Source organism: Equus przewalskii, chromosome 8, assembly GCF_037783145.1.
Source record: "Equus przewalskii isolate Varuska chromosome 8, EquPr2, whole genome shotgun sequence".
Classification (NCBI taxonomy): domain Eukaryota; kingdom Metazoa; phylum Chordata; class Mammalia; order Perissodactyla; family Equidae; genus Equus; species Equus przewalskii.
In genome coordinates, this window is record NC_091838.1 from 32,628,037 (window position 1) to 32,655,753 (window position 27,717).

The 27,717-nt window shown below is 33.5% G+C and overlaps 1 protein-coding gene across 7 annotated transcripts in view; it reads right to left on the minus strand.

Moving 5' to 3' along the window:
- SNTG1 (syntrophin gamma 1) overlaps nucleotides 1–27,717 on the minus strand; it is an 865,152-nt gene that overhangs the window by 140,308 nt on the left and 697,127 nt on the right. For all 7 annotated transcript variants that reach the window (XR_011543069.1, XM_070630619.1, XM_070630623.1 and 4 more), the window contains one exon: nucleotides 21,872–21,910. Coding sequence is in view for 6 of the 7 variants with exons in the window: in XM_070630619.1 (XP_070486720.1) it covers nucleotides 21,872–21,910 (39 nt within the window). In the remaining variant the exon portion in view is untranslated. The remainder of the gene's footprint in view (nucleotides 1–21,871; nucleotides 21,911–27,717) is intronic.

The window sequence follows — 27,717 nt, forward strand, 5'->3', positions numbered from 1 at the left end:
TTATATGTCAAAAAATTGGATAACCTAGATGAAATAGGAAAACTCCTAGAAACATAATGTACCACCACTGGGTCTTAAAGAAACAGAAATTCTGAGGAGACCTGTAATGAGAAGGAGATTGAATCAGTGATTAAAACCTCCTAACATGGAAAAGTTCAGGACTAGGTGACTTCGCTATTGAATTCTACAAAACGTTTAAAGAAAAATTAACACCAATCCTCCCGAAATTTTTCCAAAAAATTAAAGAGGAAGGAATACTTCCAAACTCATTCTATGAGGCCAGTGTTACTCTGATAACAAAGCCAGATAAAGACCCTACAAGAAAAGAAAACTAAAGACACCAGGATATCCCTGATGATTCATGAAAATCCTAAACAAAATACTAGCAAACAGAATTCAACAGTACGTTAAAAATAATTAAACACTATGACCAAGTGGTATTTATTCCTTGAAGTGGTATTTATTCCTTGAGGCAAGGATAGTTCACTATAAGAAAATCAGTCAATCAGTAATAATAATAAAACTAATAATAAATAATAATATAGTATATTAATATGATATATCATAATATATAATAATAATAAAATATAATAATAATAAATGTAATAAATCACATTAACAGGATGAAGGAAAAAAGACACAAGATCATTTCAATTGATGCAGAAATAAAGCATTTGACAAATTTAACACATTTTCATGCTAAAAACTCTCAACAAACTAGGAATAAAAGGAAACTTCCTCAACAAAACAAAGACTGTATATGAAAGCTCACAGCTAACTTCATCCTCAATGGTGAAAGACTGAAAGCTTTGTCTCCAAGATAAGGAACTCTTAAGATAAGATTGCCTGCTTTCACCACTTCTGTTAAACACAGTACCAGAAATTCTAGCCAGAGCAGTTAGTCAAGAAAAAGAAATAAAATGCATCCAAATTGGAAAGAGTGAAGTAAAATTATCTCTGACAACATGGTCTTACATGAAGAAAACCCTAAAGATTCTACCTCAAGAGTTTAGAACTACCAAACAAATTTAGCAAAACTTCAGAATACAATGTTAGCACATAAAAATCAGTGGCATTTCTGTACAATAACAATAAACAATTCAGAAAGAAAAAGCACCTGAAAGTGGAATTTCAAGAAACATGTTCATAGAAAACATTCCCCAATTAGTTTAGAAATATTTAATTCTGAGGAGACGTATTTAGTTTTGAGGGTACATAATTGAAATTCTCTAAACTGTTCATTATTTAAAGATTCCTACTTTAGTATGCCCTTGGGAACTTAGTCTAAGTTCTTTGAAATAGCAGGAAAGCAATAATGCTGGCACAAACATGTTTTCAAAATGATCTAATTTATGATACATTACATTTTTGTAATTGTAGGTAATTTGACATCTGCCAATACATTCTTTATTGCTTATGGTCAGAATCACAATTTCAACAAGAATAAGCAAATAACATTGCTAACGTGTAATTTTTAAATGTAAATTGATTTGCTGGTTAATTCACAAATAATGAGACTTTTCAGCTTATCCTCACTAAGTGACTAACTGAAAACATAAAGTATGATGGTGAGCCTCCCAAGGACAATAAGGACAAATATAAATCACAAATATACACACTCACTATTTTTTGCTAAATCATGTGTAGCAATTTAATCTGAGGAAAGAAAATACAAATTAATAGCAAAATATGTCATTATATCGGGATTAACTCTTTCTAAATAAGCTGAGGTTTTTGGAAATAATGAAAATACTATTAGCAACATTTATGGAATATTATGCATTACTTAATTCAACAAATATTTACTAAGCACTATTTTAGCTACTTAGGATATACCAGTGAACAAAATTAACAAGTGCTCCTCTACTGGTTGTTTTTTACGTTCCAGAGGGAGGAAAAAGTAGACCACGACATGGGAGGTGGTTGCAAGTAGGTTAAGCAGAGAAGTCGGGTAGGCTCAATGAGAAGGGCACCTATGGGAACATGTTTGAGGTAAATTGGAGAGTTGGCAATAGGACATCAGGTAGAAAAGCATTGCTAGCAGAGAGTGGGTCAGTGCACAGACCCAGAGAATGAGACCTCTCAGTGTGTTTGAGAGATGGCCAGTATGTCAGTATGGCCACAGCAGAGGGAAACAAGATGGAAAGCTGCTGGATATGAGATCAGAGGGATGTAACTCATTATTTAGTGCAAGTCCATTTTTTTCTCTCATCAATCTTAAGATTTTTACATAACAAAATGAAATATTTGTAGATTATCTAATGTTATATTGCCAAATTAACTTCTCAATCAATAAATGTCTGTGTGTACTCAATTACTTGTACCAATTAGTCATCAATATATACTTGTCAGGATAATTGATCAAATTAGGCTTTGCCATCTTAGGTTGTGGAATTACAAATAAACAGATTTTTTAATCAACTTAAGTTTATGTCAGTGCTTACTTATTATGCTCTCTATTTCAACTATTCTCTACTTTAAAAAATTATAAAGCAATTGATGTTACAGTTTTGCCTTTTATCATCTCTAATAGTGGCTGTAGTAAAACTTGTTTAAATTTGTTTGAACAAAATATTTTTAAGGAGATAAAGAGTAAGAACCCCCTTCTCCCACCCTTTACACCTCTTAGAGTTGTTGGAAGACTTGTGATGTTAATACTTGAATCAATCACCTTGTGCCTGTAAGGCTCTATCTAAGGATAGAGATAGCCCCAGCCATGTGGCGAGGATGCTTTCCTACCTCTGAATGTATGAACTGTTGCCCGAGGGGCATGGGTATGTGGCATAACATGATTTATTATTTCAAGGGATGTTATATTTACTTGAAAGATTTGATAAAATCTAATAAGAAAGTATGAAATTACTACTATATCACAACAAAAGCAAATAGAAGAGAATGTAAAATTCTCATTAAATAACCACGTCTTAGGGAATGGTACCTCTTTATCCTTACAGTCCGGCTTACCCCTCTGTCTTTCCATTTCAATTAATGACTCCCAATCCCATTACCCTGGATTGCAAAACCCCACATGACCTAGCAGTTGCCTACCTCTTCAGGGTCACCTTGGACCACTTTCTTCATCATCCAGTTCTCTATAGCCACAATCACTTTAATTCTATGAGAAAGCCAAGATTGGTTACCCCTCAACAGATTTGCACTAGATATTTCCTCTGCCCTTCTTCTACATCTTTCCCAGGCAGGTGCCTCCCTTCCATCTATATCTCACCTCTTGGATAATATCTTTGTTCACCACACAGGCTAAAATTGCCACCCAGTCTCCTTTACAGGGAACAACTTGATACTTTCCCTGTAAATATATATTTGTTCATTGTTTGCTTCCCTTAACTAGAATCTATGGCTGTGGAAATTGAAGTCCAGAAGGATAAATAACCCCTGTAAAGCCCACAGTAAACATGAGCTGTGTCCAGCTTCACATCCTATATATGCTCTCCACTCCATCTCCCTCTTGGTGGGCAGAATTATATCTTCTAAATATGTCCATACTCTAATCTTCAGAACGTGTGACTACGTTCCTTTACATGCTAAAAGTGACTTTGGAGATGTGATTAAAGTTAAGGACTTTGAGATGGAGGCGTTATCATGCATTATGGGGTTGGGGATCAATTTAATTACACAAGTTCTTAAGAGTGGAAGAAGGAAACAGACGAGTCCATCAGAGAGATGTGAAAGAAGAAAGAGCACAGATTCAAAACATTAGAGGGACTGAATCCACCATTCCTGGTTTTGAATAGGGAAGAAGAGAGCCAAGCAATAAAGCAATCTCTAGAATCTTGAATGGCCTTCAGCTGACAGCCAGCAAGGAACCAGGGACCTCAGAGCTACACAGGTCTACCACAGGAACGGCACTCTGCCAACAACCTTGGAAAAGTTTGAGAAGGAAACAAATTCTCCCTTAGAGCCTCCAAAAAGGAACACAATGCTGCCAACATCTTAGTTTTAGCCCCTGAAACCCATGTGAGACTTCTAGCCTGCAGAAATATAAGATAATAAATCTGTGTTTAAATGCTATGTTTGTTTTAATTTGTTATAGCATAAAAAGAAAACTAATACAACCATTCTATTTTTCCACAGACACTTCTACAAGGGAGGCTGAAGAGCAAGAACTACTACATTTCAACTAGAAAGGGGTTAAATCACAGGCACATGAAAGGCAGAAGATAATGGGAGTTTAGCAAAATGAGCAAGAGGCCCAAACTGACTTCTTCCTGTGAGGTCTGTGTCTTATACTGACCCAGAGATGAAAGCAGAGAAATAGATACCTTCACACACTGTACAGGCACTGTAAACTAGGGTGTCCCTTTTGTAATTCACTATTGGATTTAGAATCAAAAGAATTTAAAATATTCATTATATTTGAAATAAAAATCCATTCCTAGAATATGTCTCAAATTCAAATCTGAAACATCGAGCAGTTGTAAGTGCAATGATATTTATCATAGTGCTGTTAATGAGAGCATAACCACTATGATGCTCTGTAATATAGAATCTCTATAACAGAGAATCAAAACATGCATATAATATAAAAGTTAAATTATACAGTATAAAGCATTGTTATTTATTCAATATGATTACTGAAACAAAAAATTAACAATAACCATTTGCTAAAACAAACTGGAAAAAAATAAAACGTGTTTATAGTGGTTGTCCTTGGGAAGTGAAATAATTGTTTATTTCTACTTTAGTACTTTCTAAATTTTCTGTAACAATTAGGCATTAAAAAAACAAAAATGGAAGTGTGGTTATTTCAGAAAAAGGAGAAAAATTTAAAAACTAAACCTACTTGCACAGAAGGCCTAAGGAAGAAGAGCCCAGATGAAAATCTAGATGAGGTTAACAAAAAGCCAAGCTGACTAAAATCCAGAAATAATAGGACCAATGAAAGGGTGAATGAGCGAGGATGTGTACACTTTAGTGGTTCATTTTGTACTGCTTGATGTTACCCTTGAAAGTAGCTAAAATTAAATTATTATTCAAATAGGCCCATAAATTTTGAATACCTGCTGTGGTAGGCTAAATAGTGTCCCCCCTAATACCCAACGAATTCCTGGACCCTGTGCATGTCACCTTATATGGTGACAGCAAATTTGCAGAAGTGATTAGGTTAAGAATCATGATTGGGGAGATTACCTTGCATTTTCTGGGTGAGCATGAATTTAATCACAAGTGTCCCTGTAAGAGAGAGGCAGAGGGAAATCTGAGAACAGAAAAGGAGAAAGGTGATGCGGCAACAGAAGCAGGGAAAGAAAAGGTGATGACAGTGGATCCATGAGTCAAGGAAAGAGGACAACCTCTCAAAGCTGGAAAAGATAAAGAAATGGATTCTTCTCTAGAGCTTCTGCAGAGAGCTCACCTGCTGACACCTTGATCTCAGCCCAGTGAAACTCATTTCTGACTTCTGGCCTCAGGAACTGTAAGAACATAGATGTGTATTGTTTTAAGCCACCGAGTTTGAGGTAATTTGTCACAGCAACCATAGGAATGTATTTCATCTGCCAATGAGGAAAATACTATGAAATATTGAAATTCTATAAGAAGCAATAAGAAAAATAAGTTTAGGGTTATTTTTTGGATGTTTGTGTATTTTTCTTTTGTTTTGTGTGGTTTTATGGTGGATAATACATACACAAGTGACCCCAAATGAGTCACATAGTCATGTCCTTAAAAATTTTACTCCCCTTGAGGGACCTGTGACTTGCTTCTAATTAATAGAATATTTGGCTAGCAAAATTCTGTCTTGTTAGCACACTCTAGAGATTATTACCAGCTAGCATTGAAGAAGCAAACAGCCATGATGTGAACGCCTATGGAGAGAGCCACTTGATAGGGAATTGCAGAGGGTATTCAGTATTTGAGAACTCCAGCTGAAAACTGGTAAGAAGCCACAGCCTTCAGTCATAAAGCTACAAGAAACTGAATTCTGCAACAACCTAATGAGATTGAAAGTGGATTCTATCTCAGTCAAGCCTCTAGATGAGAACACAGCCTGGCCAACAACTTGATTGCCACCATGAGAGATCCTGAGCAGAAGAACGAGCTAAGTTATGGAGGAATTCTGGCCTGAAGAACTGTGAATTTACATGATATACATTATTTTAAGCAGCTTACTTTTGGTGGGGGGAGATGGGTTTTTTGAAAACATCATAGAGAAAAATCCAGTAAGTGAGAAAATAATGTGAATATTATATAGATTTGAAAATAGCTATCATAAATAGAATAGCAGAAAATACTTAAGATATGAAATGAACACACAGAAACGAAAATTCCTTGGTTAAAAAAATGAACTTCACAGAAAAAAATTAGGAGACAACAAATTATAGATATATTTAGCTATATCATTGCTGTTATCTTTTTTGTTATGGTGGTAGAAGATTTTCTCTTTTTTGGCTATTTTCCAATTATTTGTAATTTTTTACAGTTTTATAATAAAAATCACAAAGTTATAAAGTTTTAAATGTAGACATTATAACAACTTAGGCACTGATAAGTACTATCTTTCACTTTGACTTTTCTTAATTAATTTAGTTAATTATTAAGAAGTTACTATCTGCCAGACTTAGGTCCAGGTATTCTGGGTATAATGATAAAAGAGCAGAAAGATTTCTGTTTTCATGTTCTTAATTTATTTTGACTTTTCCAGAGGAGCGCATTTTCATTTTTTTTACTTCTTTTTTTACGGCATATTGTGAAATTTTTACTGTATCTTACTGGCATAGTCACATTGACACTTGGATTATGCATGCCAAGATTCATTTGTTCATTGAACAAATTTATTTTGATTTGACAATATGCCAGGTGCAGTTACAGTCATGAGGGAAAGATCAGTGAACAGACAAGATCCCTACTCTTACAAGTTTGTATTCCTGCAAGTGAAGTCAATAATAACGAACTAAACAAATGTATAGCATAGTATCACTTGTATAGTTTAGTATGCATACTATCACTTTAGGCAGTGATAAGTGATATGCAGAAAAATAAAGCAGGGTGAGTGGCACAGAGAATCATGGAATGATTGAGTTACCATATTAGTTACAATATCCTGGAAAAGTGTAACTCTGGGATGATATTTGTCAGATCTAAATGAAGTGAATGACTAGATGCTTATCAGGTAGAAAGGTGTATGGGCGGACACAAAAGCAAATGCCAAGTCCTTGAGTTGAGAACGCACTTGGTAAGCTAGATGAGCAGCAAGGAGACTTGTGCAGCTGGAGTTGATAAAGGAGGGAATGAATAGTTGAGAATTAATTTTGAGTGGTATCTGGAAGGCAGGTGATGTATACTTGCGACAAGCTTGCCTCAAGGGCATGTCAACCCTCCTGTTCTTTCCCATAGTACAGTCCATTGACAGCATGATCATCTTGATATTCTGTACAATGTAACACGGGTCCACTACATTGATGACATTTTGCTAATTGCTTCTAACTTTGTGACCTCTGGAAAATGGGGGAAGTGGACTAAAGAAGGAGGCTGCAAGGATGAAGGAACTTTGTTGTTTATTCTCAGCTACTTCCAATTTGCTCCCTATTTGACATCCTGTCTGCTCATGCTGCCTGTGAGCACCACCTCAGAAAGGCTTCTTCAGCAATTCCCTCCTGTAGTAGCAGTTCTATCCCATTTATGGTGTTCCAACATTTTCAGGACCAGATTCATTGTGCGCTGTCCCATAACGTGTCTCCTCTAGCTCAGAAACACCAGGGCCAGCTAAGCAGTGCATTCTCCTCAGAAGTCTGAGTTTCATTTTCTCAAAGACCTCTCACTTAAGTTTTTATGTTTTAATTATTCCTACTTGTGATGGTTAATTTTATTTTTAGAGGAACATTAGCCCTGAGCTAACATCCACCACTAATCCTCTTTTTTTTGCTGAGGAAGATCGACCCTGACCTAACATCTGTGTCTATCTTCTATTTTACATGTGGGATATCTGCCACAGCATGGCTTGATAAGCAGTGCTTAACCACTATGCCACTGGGCCGTCCTGTTGTGCTGGTTAATTTTATGTGTCAACTGAGTTAGGCTAAGGTACCCAGTTGTTTGGTTACACACTAGTCTCAATGTTTCTGTGAAGCTATTTTGTAGATGTAATTAACACTTACAGTAACCTAACTTTAAGTAAAGCAATTTACCCTTCACAATGTGAGTGGGCCTCTTCCAGTCAATTGAAGTTCTTCTGAGCAAAAACTGAGATTTCCTGGAGAAGTAATTCTGCCTCAAGACTATAACCTTAAATCTTGCCTGAGTTTCCCGCCTGCTGCCTGTCTTACAGACTTCAAAGTAGCAAGCCCCAACATTCACGTGAGACAATTCCTTAAAATAAATCCCCTATATCTATATCCACATCTATATCTAAATTTATATCATCTATACCCATATCTATCTCTATATCTGTCCCCTATTGGTTCTGCTTTTCTAGAATACTTGACTCAGTTACTGCCTCTTTCCTTTTTCCTTTCAAACCTAGGTATGGGGGCTGCTTCCTGCTACCTCCCTGATACCCCTAGTAAACTCTTTTTACCTTTTCAGTTACTTACTTAACACTTTATATCCAGCTAAAGTTTTTTACATTAAATTCTCTCCTTTCAAATAACTGATGTGTTTTCTGTCTCTTGATTGGACTCTGAATGTTGCTTTCTTGTAAAGACATTAGGTATTCTTCAAAGAGTGATTGGACACTTTTGGATAGTTCTTATGAAATGACAATTTCTCACCTCTCTACCTCTAACAAGTAATCTAACACCTATTAAAAATGTGATGTTTATTGTCAGTGTCCTTAGTAATGTCTTCTCCTCCATCCTCTTTTTAATTTCCCTATAAAAGTTATAGCAGAAGAGCTTCTCCACATGGAACCCTAGATACTTTAATTGAACTAAATGCCAAAATAAACTGATAAGTGTTTATTCCTGCTTTTCTTCCTCCAGCCACAGTTCCCTTCTTCCTCTAGATTTCTGCTCAACACCTCTGGTTATCTTAAAACATTACATCATCATAAATATTTAAGCTTTTTAAATTATGTAATCATAACTATTGTTATCTTTTAATAGGCTTTGATACACATACTGCATTTATGGTTTTGCTCATGGAACAAAATAAACTAGTATACAGAGTGCAAGAAATCCAAATAAACTTTATTTGTTTTAATTTCAGAATTTTAGTCATTAAAACAAATACATATTAAGCATATCATTTTAGTCATTCTTCTCAATCTGCCTCTTGTTCAATCTGTGAATAAAATTCAATCATCCCTTAGTGGGTAGGATCACGTAATTAAAATGCAAATTTCAGTATAGGTCATTCCTCATTAAGTAGCTAAAAATAAGTACAAATGTTATCATTGTATTCTACTACATGTCAATTTGTTGGAATATACTCTGAGGAATTAATCCTTCCGCTATATTTCTAATCTCATTTTTTAGTATACACTCAAAATGAACAAACCAGTAAAGTTTCCATATTTGGTGAAAGAAAAATGTCTCTTGATTCCTTGCTATTGTAAACAGCATGATTCTTTTTCTTTTATGAGAATTGTAGGCATTCCAAGCTAGAAATAATCTCCTTCAAGTTTAATAATATAAGTGCTGCTTCTTTGTATTTCAGAAATATGTTGGTATTATTTTCAAAATATAATTGAGTTAAAAGTTACTTGATGCCTGAAGAATTGCAATGTCACAAAATGTTATACATATCATTCACATTTTCTTATTTTTGTGTAATAAATTGTATGTAATATGAGATCATTTTTGTCTTATTTTTCATTGTTTTTTAAATTAATAAAATAAATGTTCATTAAAAATAAGTCAAACATAAAAAATACATAAAATAAAACATGAAAATTGGATCCTCACTCTTCTCCAGCTCCAATGGTTTTTCTAGAGACATTCAGCGTTAACCATCTCAGAGACATCATCCTAAAACCTCAAATGAAACCTGTGTACACAGACATAAGAAAACCCAAACAGATAGAATCTCTGTATGTTTTTGTTTTTGTTTTGTTGAAGAAGACCAGCTCTGACCTAACATCTGTTGCCAATCTTCCTCGTTTTGCTTGAGGAAGAGTGTCCCTGAACTAACATCTGTGCAAATCTGCCTCTATTTTATATGTGGGGTGCTGCCACAGCATGGCTTGGTGAGTGGTATGTAGCTCCATTCCTGGGATCCAAACCCACAAACCCTGGGCCACAGAAGCAGAAGGCACGATCTTAACCACTACACCACCAGGCTCACCCATGTATGTATTTTAATTTTGAACTTTTGTTTCTGTGCATTTAAAACTATTCAAGTACGTTAGTTTGTGTATGTATGTAACCATTCCTATACTGGTGGTACAATTGTCTTGTCATCATTTTTCTAGTACATTTAATTTTTTTCTTTTAAAGGCTATTAAACAATAGCCTTTAAAAAAGAATTCTTGAGCCAAACAATATGTACAATTTAAGTGTTACTACTTAGGCAAAGCTGCCCTCCAAAACTTGACAACAATTCGCATTCTCACCAATTGTAGATGAGAATATCTGAAGATTTAAATGTATTAGAGTAAATGTTTTTATAAACATAAATGAATCAATTAAATCTAATTGATGATATCTGTGCTTCACTACTTAAAATATCTATATTCACCAATTTATTAAGATGCGGGAAAATATGCCTAAAATGTATATTTCTACATTTTCTGTCTCCTTATGTATTTCACTTGACCATAATGAAATGATGTAATTGAATTCTTACAATTTCATTTGGATTTTTAAATACATATTTGTTATTTATAATTGCCCTGTACAGGGGATACATTCTTGGTGATAAATACATGTGTTCAAGGAAGATTTTCTTTTTGCAAAATAGACTCATTTCATTTGTTCCAAATCTCAAAATCGAGGTAACCTGAATTCAGGAAATTTTGAGTCATCAATACTACTCTATATTTCAACTCTCACCACATCAGTCTTAATTTCACCTAAGTCTTTTACATGCATTCCATATACAGAAAGCATAGGTTTGAACTGCACCAGACTAACACTTTCAGACTCACCTGAAACTCTGAAATTTTTCTCTTGTTACCATCAGATACCTACTCATACACTTTAATCTTGCACTTGGATTTTGACAAAGGTATTTTTCCTATTTTCTCAATTTTAAAAAGCCCCCTTTCTTGTTTCATATAGCTGAAAAGTACCCTAATGTAATCTTGCCTAGTGTTTTCTTCCTCTACACTAGACTTTCTGACATTATATTGCCTGTTGTTTTAACCCCCACAGGAATTGAATTCTGAGCCTAAACTACCATTTATGTGCCACATTTTATCCAAGTTATCTGAATCTGTGTGCAACTGCTAGTCAGATAAATGCTAAAACTGTATATTAGAATTAAACGGATGCCTGGAGTTGCTGTCTATAAATATACTGCACTGATGCCCCAGAAAATTTGCCTACTTGGACTTCCTTCTAAAGTCTTAACTTCACTGTTTGGCTTTGTACTCAAGGTAACATAGAGGATGTCAGATTTACATAATGAAGCACGTACACCAGAATATGTTTAATGTCACAGATATTGTCATAGACAATGTAGTAGGTAGCATAAGCATGATTCCAATTCAGTTTCCCAACTTCTAGTCTAAAGTGTACTTCCTAATATCACGTTAATTTCATATTCAAAACTAAAGGTTGATAATTCTTTTCTAATATACATTTTAACATATTACAAGATTAATGGAAAATGACAAAGAGAATAGTTGAATCACTTCTCTTGCAAATTAGTTGAAATTTAATGCATTCTAAAGAGAAATTTAGAGAAAGGGTTTGAATAAAATCATATATTCAGCAACACAGAGAGAGTACATTATACAGAATTAATATATTATTCAAAAGACTTACTAAATCAAAATAGATATATTTAAACTAAATCTTTTTCTGTGGGTTAAGAATTTGTAAAACATTCTTTATAGCTCACTATGTTAAAAAGATCTTTCAGTTGTTATTATGGAGAAAAAAGTTCTCAAAAACTATCAAAAGGCACAAAGCTTAACGTGGCTTGTTTCAAAATATAATATTAAGCATTTGTTTCCATTTAGACTTTCTACAATGTCCATTATACTCTCATTTGTGCTTCATAATTTTAAGCGTAGCCCAATAGTAAAAAGAAAATTTGTTCTATACAGCTATTTAACATAAAATACATTTAATATGGTACGAAATGGAATAAACACCATAATCATTTATTTTATGTCTTGCCTCTGAAAAAAAATTCCAAGAAACTGATTATAATTCAACAGGGAAACCAGTCACATATGATGCTCCTTACAAAATATGCTATATATCTACTTTTCCCCCACTAGATCTAAGTTTCATCCTTCTACACTGTGTCCTGTGTCTGGCATACTGACTTGTATGTACTTCATGAAAAACTACCTTACCCTCTTGCTTCCTCTTGGAGTCATTCTATGAGAGAAACTAGCAGGAGAAAAGAGCACAGGAAGAGAATGAGGTGATGGTGTTTATTTTCCAACTCTTTTCCTGCAGAGGTTGCTAAGGGTTCACTAAGACACTTTGCCAAAGAATACATATGTTGTCAGACATCCTTGTCCATATACACACTTTTTAATGATTCTTATAACAGCACCTTTCCCTTATATCCCCAGGCCTAGGTACTGCCTCGCCAAATATATATATATATATATATATATACATTTGTATTATCTCAAAAAGGGCCGTATGTTTTTCTAAATAGATCCTTAACTTTAATATCCTCAAATTCCCAGTTAGGTTTTTTTGCTATCTTTTATCTACCAAAGTCCTGAATGATACAGAAAACAGTAATACAGACTTATGAAGAGTTTAATAAGCTTTATTTGCATAAAACAAGTTTAAAACTTGAAAAGATTGTCAAAAACAACCATTTCAAGGCTCTGGAGACTGACTAAAGACAGACGACAAATTGAGAAACGTTATCCTTCAAAACCTGCTAGACATTTGGATAAGAACACTGGGAGTCTGTGGTCATGCTGCCTCAGTGTGCTCCCACCTTCCAACTTCACCCTCAGTGGTCAGTGAAAATAATTACTGTACCCATGTAGGCCTGAAAATGAAACCCAACACCTTTGATACCAAAATGCCTGGAATCCACTGGGGCTGGGTAGCATAAACTTGTGACAATGACAACAAAAATAACAAACTTGGTGAAAACAAACGGGGAAAATATTATAGTTTGTCAGTTGAGATTGTGATACTTGTTGGGGAAATTGTCAGACAACTGACAGATTTAACAGACTGACCCTAGAAAGGAGATAGCCAAATAAGGGCTAAATTAGGTCTCCACATATACGTAGCTGAATGGGAAACTACACATGAACGGGGAAGACCCTCCAAAGTGTAGTAGAAAAAAAACAAGGGACCCTGAGAACTGGCTGAACAGATCAATCCGTGCATAGTAGAAGCCTATGGGTTTGAGATATTGTCACATAATCTTTCCAAATCACTGGTTAGCCATAAAAGTATAAAGATACAAATGTTATGTCTTGGAAGCTAGGCAAAAAACAAAAGTAGGAATTAGAAGAAAAAAAACTTAGTGGAGACATCAGTGGCTGCACACCACAGGAGAGACACACCCTGCAGTTTATGTGAGGAATGCTACAATAAAACAAAATAATAAACTATCAGAAAAAATGAATACAAAGCTGATGAAATGTTTTATGTAAAATGTCTAATTTTCAACCAAAAATTATGAGACACACACACATAGATAAAAAAGCAAAATGTGATCCATTCCTGGAGAGGGGAGGAGGGAAGGAGAAGCAGTCAATAGAAACTAACTCTGAAGGAATAAAGGTGACAGATTTAGACAACAAAGAATCAATAGGAGCTATTATAAATATGTTCAAACAATTTATTAAAGAAAAATATTATGGCAACATCTTAACAAATAGGCAACCTCAATAGAGAAATAGAAATTAGAAAATAAGAACCAAATGGAGCTTCTAGATTTGAAAAGAAAACAGAACAAGAAGGAAGAAATAGTAAACTCATAGATCAACAGAAACCGATTTGAAGAACAGAAATAAAAAATGTTGGAAAAAAATCAAAGCAATTTTGAGACCTGTGAGACAATGCCAAGCATATCAACATATGTGTATTGAAAATCCAAGAAGGAGAGGGGTGAGAGAAGGGGGATGACATTATTATTTGAGGAAATAATAGCTAAAAGCTTTCAAATATTCAAGGAAAATCATTAACCCAGAAATACAAGAAACTCAATATACTCCAAGTAGGACAAACACAAACAGATACATCTAGACACATCATAAGGCAAACTTCTGAAGGACATAGATAAGAGAAAATACTGAAAGTAGGAAAACTTTCCCTTCATTTAGGAAAACATCGGTTATTCACCAATTATGTTCTGCATTATTCTGGAGGATCTCGCAGTGCCACAAACCAATAAAAAGAAATAAAATGTATCCATATTGGAAAGGAAGAACTAACAGTGTAGTTTTGACAGACAACATGATCATCAACAGTTACAAAAATTAGAAATAATTTTTGTGAAGTTACAGAAACAAAATCACTACAAAAATGATTTTATCTCTATATACTAACAAAGAAAAAATAGAAATTAAATTTAAAAATTAATATCGTTTTTATACCATCAGAAAACTATCAACTACATAGAAATAAGTCTGATAAAATATACATATCTGTACTCTGAAAACTAAAAACTGTTTCTGAGAAAACTTGAAGAAGACTTGAAAAGATGGAGAGATATGCCATGTTCATGTATCTCAAGACTAAATATTGGTAATAGGTCAACTTTCCCTAAATTTAGTTACAGATTCAATGCAATACCAATAAAAATCCAAATACCCTTTTAAAAATATACACACTGGCAATTTAATTTTATTTGCATGTTAAAATAGCAAGAGCCTGGAGTAGCTAAAATAATTTTGAGTAAGAATTACCAGTTAGAGGACTTACACTACTGATTTCATGATGTTATAAAAATACTGTCATGAAGACAGTGTGATATTAGCGTCAAAACATATAAACAGACCAACAGAACTGAACATACAGAAATAGATCCACACATACATAGCCGATTTATTTTTTGATAAAGGCGTGAAAGAATGCAGTAGATAAAGAATAGTATTTTCAAAAAATGATCCTGGAATAAACTGGATATTCATTTAAAAATAGCTTTCATGGGCCGGCCAGTTTGCACAGCGGTTATGTTCGCATATTCCACTTCGGCGGCCAGGGGCTCGCAGGTTCGGAGCACGGGTGCCGGATGTGGCACCTGCCAAGCCATGCTGTGGCAGGTGTCCCACATATAAAGTGGAGGAAGATGGGCATGGATGTTAGCTCAGGGCCAGTCTTCCTCAGCAAAAAGAGGAGGATTGACAGCAGATGTTAGCTCAGGGCTAATCTTCCTCAAAAATAAATAAATAAATAAATAACTTTCATCTATACTTCACTCTTAAAACAAGTATTAACTCCAAATGGATCATCAGAGAGAGTATTGAGAAAAATACAGGGAAAAAACATAGTTTAAAATTTCTGTTCTGGATTAGGCAATGATTTCTTAAATATAATACCAAAAGCATGATTCATTAAAATCTGGTAAATTAGACTTCTTCAAAATTAACAAATTCTACTCTTGGGCAACATATTTGAACAGATACTTCAAAAAGGAAATTATATAGATTTCAAATAAGCCCATGAATAGATGCTCAACATCATTAAGTTATTGGAGAAACAAAAATTGAAACTGCAATGAGAGATCACAACAGGTTTATTAGAACATCTACAATTTTAAAAAACTGACCATACCGGGGGCTCTCCTTACACTGCTAGTGTGAATGTGAAATGGGAAAACTCTTTGGAAAACAGTCATGCTGTTTCTTAAAATGCTCAACGTTAATCTCCACATTATCCAGCTATTCCATGGCTAAGATGTTATGCCCCTCACTCCTCCAAGATAAAAACTTATGTCAATACAAATAACTATTCATAAATATTTATAGTAGATTTACCTGTAACACTCCAAAACTTAGAACAGAACAAATGTACATTAACATGTGAATGGACATACAAATGATGGTATAGTCATCAATGAAATACTACTCAGCAGTAACAAGTAATGAAGAATTAACGCACACAGTAAAATGGAGAAAACTAAAACTAATTATGCTGTGTGACAGAAGTCAGACAAAAAAATCATACATAACGTATGATTCCATTTATATAAATTCTGGAAAATGCAAACCAATCTTTAGTGGCAGACAGCAGTCTGGGGAGCCCGGTAGGGGTGGGGCTGAGGGAGCACAAGATTCTGCATGTCTTCTGGTGTACAGGCTGGATTTTGTACTTCTACAATTGGAATGTGCAATGATCTAAATATCCTTATAGGTCTAGAAAAGTAAGTGAGAGTGAGTCCTGAGAAGAATTCTTTGTGAGCATTTCCTTGTGTGGCAACTGCTGCAGGTGAAGTGGCTGCTTTACTGGCAAGGAAAGCTCATTGGGATTGGGCTTTACCATTTTAGCCTTGGCTGTACATGCACAAACATTCTCATTCCATATCTAAGTATCCCATGTCTTCCCCATAAGTGCCCTTACCTTAATAGGAAAGACTGTACACTCTACATACTGCATCTATCTAATCTAATCTACCTACTGATCAATCAATTAATCATTCTATTAATGTGCTGATCTATATGTGTGTGTGGCAGTGTGTCGCTGTGTGTATGTATATAAGAAACAAGACTATTTTGCTACATGTTAAATGTTCCTTTTTGAAATTTTACGTGTTTAGGAAAGAAAGCAAATGAGAATTAACACAGCACTTTCAATAATGAGGGCCATATGTGTGTACAAATACAATACACACACACACAGCTTCCCACCATTTAAACAACTCTCTCCCAATATTTCTAAAATGTAGTTCATTGTATTTTGATTATAATAACTATTTTTGTGCATAATTAGATGTGGGCTCTTTTAGCTCGACAGCAAAATATTTTTTATACTTCTGTCTTTTTCCTATGAAACCTCTGCTATTACACTTCCACAAGGATTATGTAAGCTAGTTGCTTTCACCAGTATTAATTTATATGGAAATGTTACTTTTTTGAAGAAGATTCTTCTTTAAACTATAAAATGTCAGCATACTTTTATCACCAAGTATTATAAAATGAGCTAAAACAACAACAGGCTCATTATCTGCAAATTATGTGACTCTATGATTTGTTGTCAACATTTATAAATTTAATATATGGAGAACTAAAAGAAGTTCTCCTTCCAGTTGAAAAGAATCTGGGTTTTGAAATCCAAAATAAAAACGAAGACCTATTTCCAGTCTCATTAGTAGAACATTTTGTTTAAAAAGGACACAAATGTACATCTTCAATAAAGCTAAAAATGAACTAAACCCATACACATCTTATTAGATTATAAATTTTAGGATAGCTGGTTTTAAAAGATGATTGGACCACAACTAGACAATCACTGGATCTTAGGAGATAGACTGCACTGGGAATGTGAGCTGTTATTTTCAAGGCTACCATATTGTTGGAGAGCAGGATTAAGATTAGGTAAATTTAAAATGCCACAAAGTTCCTTGTTCCTATCAAGATTGAGGTGTTTTTCTTGAATAAATGCTCCTTGGGTTCAGCAAGCCTTTGGTGAATTCCCAAAGTTGTTACAAAGTCAACTTGCTCCATTTTTTTGTTGCTTTTATGGGGAAGCAACTTTTTGGAGGTCCTTACTCCTCTACCTTCTTTGATCCTACTCCAAAAATGGGTTTTTAAAGTCTCTTTTAATTTCTTAACTCTCCCAACACTCTTAGAAAGTGCAAGTCATTTTTTCCTCTGTTGTCTGCATCATTCTATGCATCCGATGTACCTCTCTATAATAAGGTGTCCAAATTATTATAGCTAGTCGAAAATGAATGTTTCTATAAGATAAACTACCTGAGGTAATATTTTATTTATTTTAAATAAGTATAATATTTATTTATGTAAACTATTTATAATTTAATGATAATGTTTTGCATAGTGCCTGATATAAAGGGAGCTCATTATATTAATATTTTCATGATGAATTAATCCTCTATAACATTTCTCTTTGGTAATTATAGAATATATTCATTGTAAAAGGCTATTTTTGTGGGAATAATGAAGTATGCTTCAATATGGAGGAATTTTACTTAATGACCATTAAAATGATAAATGGAATAAATAATAACAAAGGACTTGGGTATATATAGCACTGTGATATAGATCTGCTTGTCTAAATGACGTCTAATGCATTGAGTGGATTATCACAACATGATTTTACACTCAGCTGAGTATCAATACTGAATTTAACAGTAAGACCACTGGCACCCCTTGCTGCACTTTTCAATAAAGTTATCAATTGAAGTTGAATTTCAGTGTGTTCACTTTATAAATGAATCTGATCAAAATTGTGGTAGATAAAACAGATATTTACGTTATTTCAGATCCTTTGTTGGCGTGGCTTTGTTTGTTTCTCTTCATCATGCTCAGGAGTTAGTTTGGTTCTGTAATCTAAAGACTCATAGAAACTCTTAGCCTTCATTTCTCTTCACACATGGCCTCTTACACACTTTCTCCAGTCTTTCTGCAGAATTTTTTTTTTGGAGCTTCTTATTCTAAACTCATGTCTTACATTCCCTTTCTGTCTGTTCTGAATTCTGACAATATTCTCAAATATAGTAATTCCAATTACATATTTTATCTTCATCTTTATCTATTCTATTATTCAATTGGTTCATTTATTTTAATTTTAAATATACTCACTTTTTTTTGTTTTTGAACTTCTATTTAGTTCTTCTGCAAATCCACATTTTTTAATACCATGTCCTGTTCTTGGCTTACAATTTCCCTTCCTTTATTTTTTTTTTAAAAAACACATGATAATTAAAGATAGTTTTACATTGTTCTTTAATTTATAGGCTACACTTTCCCTTATAATGCTATTTCCTTATATGGTTTATAATTTTTCATTCAAATCTTTTCTTCAGTGAGAGTGGTTTTACTGAAAGTCTTGTGCATTCTGGACTGTGGGTGTGTCCCTTTAAAGCTCATCTGTGGCACTGGCCTCTACTGCTCAGCAGTAACTTTCTCCAGTTCCATACCGCTTTATGTTTTGTTTTCATTTTGATTTCTCTGGTTGGGGTAGCTGTACCATATGGGTAACACAAATTCAAAACCAAATCCCACAGGAAGCAGAAGACATGCTCTAATAATATCTTACGGGATGTCTTTTTATCTTTTTTGAGACCTCGAGTATCAGGGATATGAAGAGGCTTGACTTTTGTTGTATAACACTTGAATATTTAATGTATGTCTGAATTATTTAATTAAAAGCACTTGTATAAATATGTACATTTATATCCAATCTAAGCTTCAGAGAACTCTACATGAAAATTAAGTTAGGAAGAAATTTGAGATGAAAGCAACAACATAACATGGCTTAATCCAAAGTAAGAGTCCTGTTTAAATGCTAAATATGGATGAGAAATGAGATTACATGGGTTTTAAAATTTTTATTCTTTAAAGTGGCTCAGATTTTATTAAGTACGGAATGTACCCTGGTCTCCTAATGCATTGTTATCATACTATGCAGATGAGTTTTTCCTATTATACATATATGTGAATGTTGAACTACAAACTAAACCTATTTCCTGAAAGTCTTCATTTACATGATGGAAAGTAGGAAGGAAAAAAATCTATTACATCTTGATTTTAGTTTTTAAAATGCCAAGAGGAATTCATTGTGATATCCAAATTGTGAGATGCTAAGATATTTGAAATAAAATTTCAGTATAATGATATTAAAAGACTAGCAAAGACAAAACCTATGAATACTAATGCTTACCTATGTTTATTATATACGTGTTGGACTATTCAACAGTTTTTATTATTCTATATGTAAGTTTTTTAAAATTCTTATTTACTTCACTCAGTATTACTTGATAAATGTAGATAAATGCAGAGGTGCCAAGGAATACTGCAAGTCAGTGAATGGATTATATAGGAAGTGTTAAATGTAGTTATTATAACCAAGATTAACTGTGGGGTTATCAGGGTTATGAAACATTGATAGTAATACAGATTACACTAATTATTAATACTTCACATGCTGAGGTTAGAAAGGGCAAGAAAGGGTGATAACACAGATATGAGAGTCATTCTTAGAGAAACATTCATTATTTACATTTTTGGCAAGAATTCCCAAAATGAGTAAATCTACATTTTTATATATCTGACTATAAAATGACCATATCTGCTGATGGACACTACAACCTTCCCCCATAGCTGATGCTTCTTTCTATTTCAATAATTTCTCATGAATAAATTGTTTCCTCTACCTCAGCCCTATGAAATTGTTAACCCGTGTTTCCCAAGATGTCACCTGTGCCCTACCTGCATCAGAATCATCTGGGATGAGATGGGACCTACAAAGGGAGTTTCCCAGGTATCATCACAGAGTTAGTGAGTCAGAGGCACTGGGCTAGAGATCTGATCTCTGCACTGAAAACAAGGGCCCCAAACACAACTACAACTTGCTGTGGAATGTGGTGAGGCACATACATCTTTCCAACCCTTGCATCAATCTGAAACATAAACTTGGCTCAGGCATGAGGACCTGAAAGTAGGAAGCACAATATCCCTAGGGCTAGCAAGAGAGTTGAGAGCACCGTAGACACACTGAGCTCTCCCAAGCTGGTCTTTCTAGTATTCAGTCACACATGGCTTTGTGGGTTAGTCTGGGCTAGTTACATCATTAATAACATAGTTTATACAAGAACATAAATTCTGTATTCCAGTGAACAAGCTTAAAATTGTAACACATCAATGATAATGATGCCGTATATTGAGAACTTTACATTTATTATCATTTAGTCCTCAAAAATAAATATGTAAGTTAGTTGCAATATACAAATGCTACAGATGAGGCAACTGAAGTTTAGATAAAAAAATAAGTTAGGTTTTATAAGTTGAAGACTATTTTAAAATTTTTACCATTGATGTTAACTTGTGATTAGTGTACCATCTGTAAGTAGATATCTTACATATGCAGATTTTGGTCAGGGGTTGCAAACTGAGGTTGGTGTCAAGAGTAAGGAGTTTATGGCTTACAACTGCAGCTGTGTTGTCACACAAACCTGAAACACTGATGACCTGCCTGAGTCCAAAAAGTGAGCCTATGTTTACTTTTCTCTCTCAAATTAATGTTTTTATTTTGTTTACGAAAGCAATACAAAAATTGTTTACCAAGATAAAATTATAAGTGGAATCAGTTATTTTCTATAACCAATTATTTTATTCTACAATGAATTATTAGTCTAATAAATCAACTAAATTCTTTGCTTGATTAATCAGACATTATTTTCATTCTACACTAATTTAGACTCACTTGAAATACTGTCAGCCAATTTTGAAAATTCCTTTTAACTTTTAGATTAGTTAACATGTAACTAATGTAACTAACCCATAACTTTCAACTCCCATGTTCACATGGGAGTAAACATGGTCTCCCAAATGCTGATACAGTAAAACAATCTTATGTAAATAGCTCTCCAAGTTCTTCAACATTGTATTCAAATAAATATAATTATTTTGGCAAAAATAGTTTTGACTTAGTGTACTTAGATAAAAGTTTTTAATACGATTAGAAAAACTGATATATTACACAATATGAAGGAAATCTAATAAATTATTTATTTTCCTAAATATAGAAAATAATGGTATCAATTATTTCTACATAAAATTAAATGCCATAAAGATTATCTTCTATAATAGATAAATGAAATAAATATATGATTTGGCTTTCCAAATATTTCTTCATCTTACCTGCTGGTTTACAGGAAAATTTCTGTTGATCTTTTTGATCTGCAATGATAAATAAATAATAAAAGTGAGAACAACAATGATAAAGTAACACAACATCCCTCAACTTTTATGAGAATCTATTTTTAGTGAATTAATGTATACTGATATTCTATACGCACATGCTAAAATCACTGCATATTAAACACCAATTACAAAAAGTTGTTTTCCTAAAAAGTTTTGGCTGTCAAAATTATCCCAAATTTTTCATGTAAACATTTTGAAAATGATTTTCTCATTTGTGAGATGGGAAAAGCCCGTGTTTCCATACAATCGTCTAAGAACAGCAAGAGTAACTTTTTGAAGTTTAGTTTTAAACTTTTAAGTCATATTATATTCAATTTGTTTTAACTCTCAAGAGAACCAGAGGAAAAGGCATATTCAAACACTAATGGATAAAGCATATGTGTTGAAATACTTTCAGTCAGGACTCCAAATAAAGTATAACCTTTACTTTAAGACAATTTAATGAGTGACATTTCACAAGAATTTAAAGTAAATTTCGAGAGAAAGAATTTCCTCTTTATTAAGTCATGTAAGCAAACTTTAAAAACCAAATGAAAATGCATATCAGATTTAGACAAGTGGCCGTATAATATACAGACTCTTTGCTCAACAGAAGTTTTACTAATTAAAATCAATTATTATTTTTCATTGGTTTTCTAGAGAAACTTAAACAATACGACCCCTGTGTGGTATAATCTTACATAGACCAAACACAGACTGTTTTCATTTAGAAATTGTTTCATTGAATTATTTTAGTTTTCTTTTTTTTAGTTTTAGTTTCCTTTTGTCTTACTGAAAAATATAAAACAGGAAATTTAATGGATATGGTGCACAAAATTGGAGAATCATCAAATGGGTCATCTACAAGAACAGACATTTTAAATGACAAGACATGCGTCATATGAAATAAGAAAGAAAAGAAAATTTGAGAAGATTTATGTGATTTCAGCAGGGTCATGAACAAAACCATATCTTCCTTACACTGCTCTAATAATTTCAAAATAGTTTGCTCTGGTGAAGAATCAGCCAAGGAAATCTCTAAAACTACTGGTGACTTCTGCTAAGATCACGATAGTTTGGAGATGTATACAGAAAGAGCAGATCCCTAAGCATCTTTTATAAATCAATAAAAAAATCTACATGAATGCTTTGTGGAACTATGCTTTTTGCTAGTTCTTATGGATTGTTATAAAAATTATAAAATTCTATCAGTATTTTATGTGGATCCTTGTCTTCAACTGCACACTATATAGCTTTTTAACTTTTGAGTTTTTAATCTGAGAAACAAAGTCTGAATACTCTGTTTTGGAAAGCTGAATGTCAGCATGTAGATAAACACTGCATGAGAGAAAATAATGGTTGTGACTGCGAAATACACATGGACCACAGAAATCTTGTTCTACTAGTCCACTCTTAGTAGTGTTTGTGGAACTGACATGCTTTCCTCAATAGTGTTCCAATCTTACCTCCCCACTAGAATATTTACCAGAATATCAGTCTTATTACCTATGCAAAGTTGTCTCATTATATTTGCTATTATTATTTTTGTTAAGTTTTCCTTAGTATATATCTGACTCTTCCTGTAGAAGATCAACTTAGTAACATATGAATCTTACCACCTTCATCCTTTAAATAAGTTTATTGTATACTGTTACTTCTATTAAAAGAATAAAATTTATGGTATATTTCCTACCACTTCTCATATATAAGCCAAGAATGTGGAAGCAACATAGACAGACAATTAGAACAGAAGAAAAGAGAAAGGAAGTGTATATTACTGACTAGAAAGTTAGAATAACAAAGTATTTGGTGAGATATGGAAGCAACTAGAACAGAATCTTAAAAAAATAGTATGTAAAAAATGAATATGTTTGGAAAAGCATGAAATGACCTTTAGAAATTATGTGTAGATTTTTTCCCTAATGTGCAACAAATACAATAGAAAAATAAAATGGAGTTAAACGTTAAGTCAACTATTGAAAAACTAACATTCTTTAAGCTGAAAATGTTAACAAATTGTTTCTTTTCTTTCCACATTATATCACCATAACTTTGCAACTTCATTTACTTCTTTATAAATTCTTCATGCCATGCTTTTTAACAATTTATCTTATCCCAGGAATCTGAACATAAATCTTCAGATAGAATGAGTTAATACTTAAAAACTGTTACCTGCAGTATTAATAAAATTATTTGACAATGGTATGCTTTTAAAAAAGAAATTATTTCTACTAAAATATACAGCCTTTTAATTGTATAGTGTATAAAATAATCTACTCATATTTATTCATATTTTAATGGATTAATAATTTAAATAATCAAACCACTAAGCAGGAAGGTTGGTAATCACAGTGTGAGACCTGGTGCACAACACGCGAAGCCACTCCACCTAGTGCCTGAAATTTGGTAACAAGTAAAGCAAATCAATTCTATTCAGGTTTTTTGGGGGGAGTTATAGACATAAAACTCTAATTGCTAAAATTTTGAACCTATATACACAACCAAATTCACTTTAAAGATAATTTCAATCTTTCCTACAGCAAGTAGTGAGGAACAATATAAAATATTCCAACATTAACATTTTAAAATAAGACAATACTTAAATATAGAGAAAAATTTGAAGATCTCACATCTCAAAAATTTTTAAACGCTAATTCTAAACACTCTAACAGCATTTCATATACACACATACACGCACACAGCAAAAACTGAGTGGAAAACGCAGTATATACTGAATTATTTATAGTGTCCAAAACTTTAGAATATTATGCAATCATTACAAATGTTCATGATGTACTATTTGTTGATTGGTAATAAGTGATGCTTGTAAACTGCTCCCATTTAAAAACAACAGGATTTTAAGCAATTATTTTTAAAATTTCATGTAGTTACACATAGATTGGTAAATTATGTATAATCACACTCTCACACATTTAGACTACTGTTTGTATGCATGACTCAAAATTTAATTATTTATTTATTTATTTGTTGAGGAAGATCAGCCATGAGCTACCATCTGCTGCCAATCCTCCTCTTTTTGCTGAGGAAGATTGGGCCTGAGCTAGCATCTGTGCCCATCATCCTCTACTTTATATGTGGGATGCTCACCACAGTATGGCTTGCCAAGAGGTGCCATATGGCACCTGGGATCCAAACCCGTGAACCCTGGGCTGCTGAAGTGGAATGTGCAAACTTAACTGCTGGGCTACCAGGCTGGCCCCTCAAAATTTATTTTTGTATGGTAAATACACACACATAAATAGACCTATGTGTGTGTACAACAGAGGTTTTGACATTTATAAAAAATGTTAATTTTATTTTTGGAGATTATAGCATAATTTTTTCATTTTGCTGCTTTGCATTTTCTAATTATTATTTTTAAATGAAATTATTTGGATAATTAAGAAATAGTAAATTAGTGTAAGCCCTATTTTCTTAACAAATCTGTCCCACTGTACAAAAATTTGAAAATCTAAAATTCCACTAAAATGAACCTCAGAAAAGGACTATTTTTAAGGAGAACACTTTTGTTTTCTCCTTCTCAACATGAAGTTCTAATTCATTCATGATATTTTAAAGGCTTGTAACAACCTTTAAGGCACAGCAATACATATATGTACGTGTGTGCACACACACACACGTACATATATATTTGGTAAATGAGATGAGAAGGGGGGAGACTGTCATTCATTCATTTCTAAAATACTTTCAATGATCTTCTACCAAGTGTGAGTCAGGATCTTAAGTGCTAGAACATGGATGTGAAAGACCTCCCATTAGGCATGCTAGTAGAATGATGCTAGCTTACAGAGTTCACATAGTCCAATACGGTTCCAGTGTGGAGTGAATATAAGTTCAGTGTGGGAGCTACAATGTAGATGCATAAGAACATCATCAAGCTTTGCAGTCAGAGAGACCTGCCTTTGAATTCCAACTGTAACCTTTACTGTATCTTGAGCCAGGTTATTAGTTACCCTTTGTCTAATTTCCTTCCTTTGTAAAATATTGATAATAATATTAACTACATACGTTTGTTGGAAAATTAAATAAAAAAAAGATGTCATGTAGTTAGAGCTCAATAAATGGCAAATTATTACTAATATAAAAGAAGTTTGGATTTCCTTTGACAACAACGTGGGTGTTTTGAAGAATGCTGAGCAAAGATGTCTTCCACAATACTTTGCAGATGGCTTTCTGTTTTCTTGTCAATTCTAGATTAGGATTTGCATACTCAAGTGTCAAGTGAGTGACAACTATGTGTCAATCAGGCTGAGTGCAAACCTATGGCAGAGTGAAGATTGTAGGCTATTAGCCTCCACAGCCTTAATCACTTGCAGGCATGCCCACAGTGAGATAGAAAAGGAACCAACTGAAGCTTCCTCAGATGTGAAAGTGGTGAAATATCCCACTGTTTATCAGTCAGAAACAGTTTACCTATTTTTACATTTACAAGCATATTCTAGGAAACCTAAATTATAAATGAACATTCAATGTAGAAAATAATGGAAGTAATTTGCTTTGAAAATTACTTATTCTGTAGACATAAATAATATCAATAAAACAGTTTACTAAGTTAAAAATATTGGAAACACTGACAATTTAAATTTATTTTTAAAATGCAGCTTTGTGTTATATGATTTTTTAATTTATTATATGTAGTAAAATGTTAAAATATAAATAATATTTTCTTAGTATTGAAATGCATTTATAAAGCAAAGTTTTAAAAATCATCTACGTTGGGCAAAAACACTAACTCTAAATAATGGAAATCCCAAGTTCTCCGCATCATTTTTAGACTGCTCTTCAAATAACAAAAATTAAAATTTTTCCAAATGACGTTTTTAATGTTAAACTTCTTAGAAATCAGTGTTAAGTGTATGCTATCAGAACCAATAATTTGTGTTATGAGAAGCTGAAAATTAATATAAGCTTAAAAAAAAGTCAGTATCTGAACATGAAGGCTTGTGGTGGTGAAAGCACATACTTGCAGTCCACATCACACCAGTTGCTTATGCAGCAAGATTACTTAGGCTATTAATCCTAAGGCTATAAAGGAAGCAGAACATGACTTAGACAAGGATTGCCGAACATGTTATTCTACAAGAACAACAAGTGGCATAAATTACTAGCAAGTAAAATGCATTCAAGTGAAGGAAATCCTTATTAAGGCTTTTAGTCCAAAAGAGAAAGATAAGCCCATAAATTGTATATTCATCCCTACTTGATTTCTTGGAAGATCACTTCTCACAGGCCTCAAAAGCAGATATTATTTTGTTTCTAAGGGTCCCATTACATTGTCCCAGGTAGCAGACAATGAAAACTTCCTAATTCCATATCTATGACCCTAAGCCTATGCCTGCTAATATGAACCCTTTCTTTTAGAAATATTGACTCCAGGCTGCATTGACTGATTCTAGTTCCTATTCCAAGTACCCTGTGTCCTCTGGGGAGGTATAGACATGAGCAGTCTGTGGATCCAACATTTGCCAGGGTCAGTGGCTGTCAACACAACAGAGCAGAGGACTGCTGTAACGGACGAGGGGTATCATCATGTTGAAGTTACACAGCTGAAGTAGCTTCCAGATCACAATAGAGTTTTTTCCTCTTCCATGTATACACTAATGACATTATTCTTCTATTGCCAAAGTAAACTTTGACACTTATGCTTCTTGCCAGACTACATTTAAGCTACAACCTAGGGGGCCACCACTGTTCAGTTGCTGTGCTGGGATATGTTTGTGATAGCAATTATTATCTGTTTCACAAACTAGTGTTCATTCTCTCCTCAGACTCCCTGAATACAA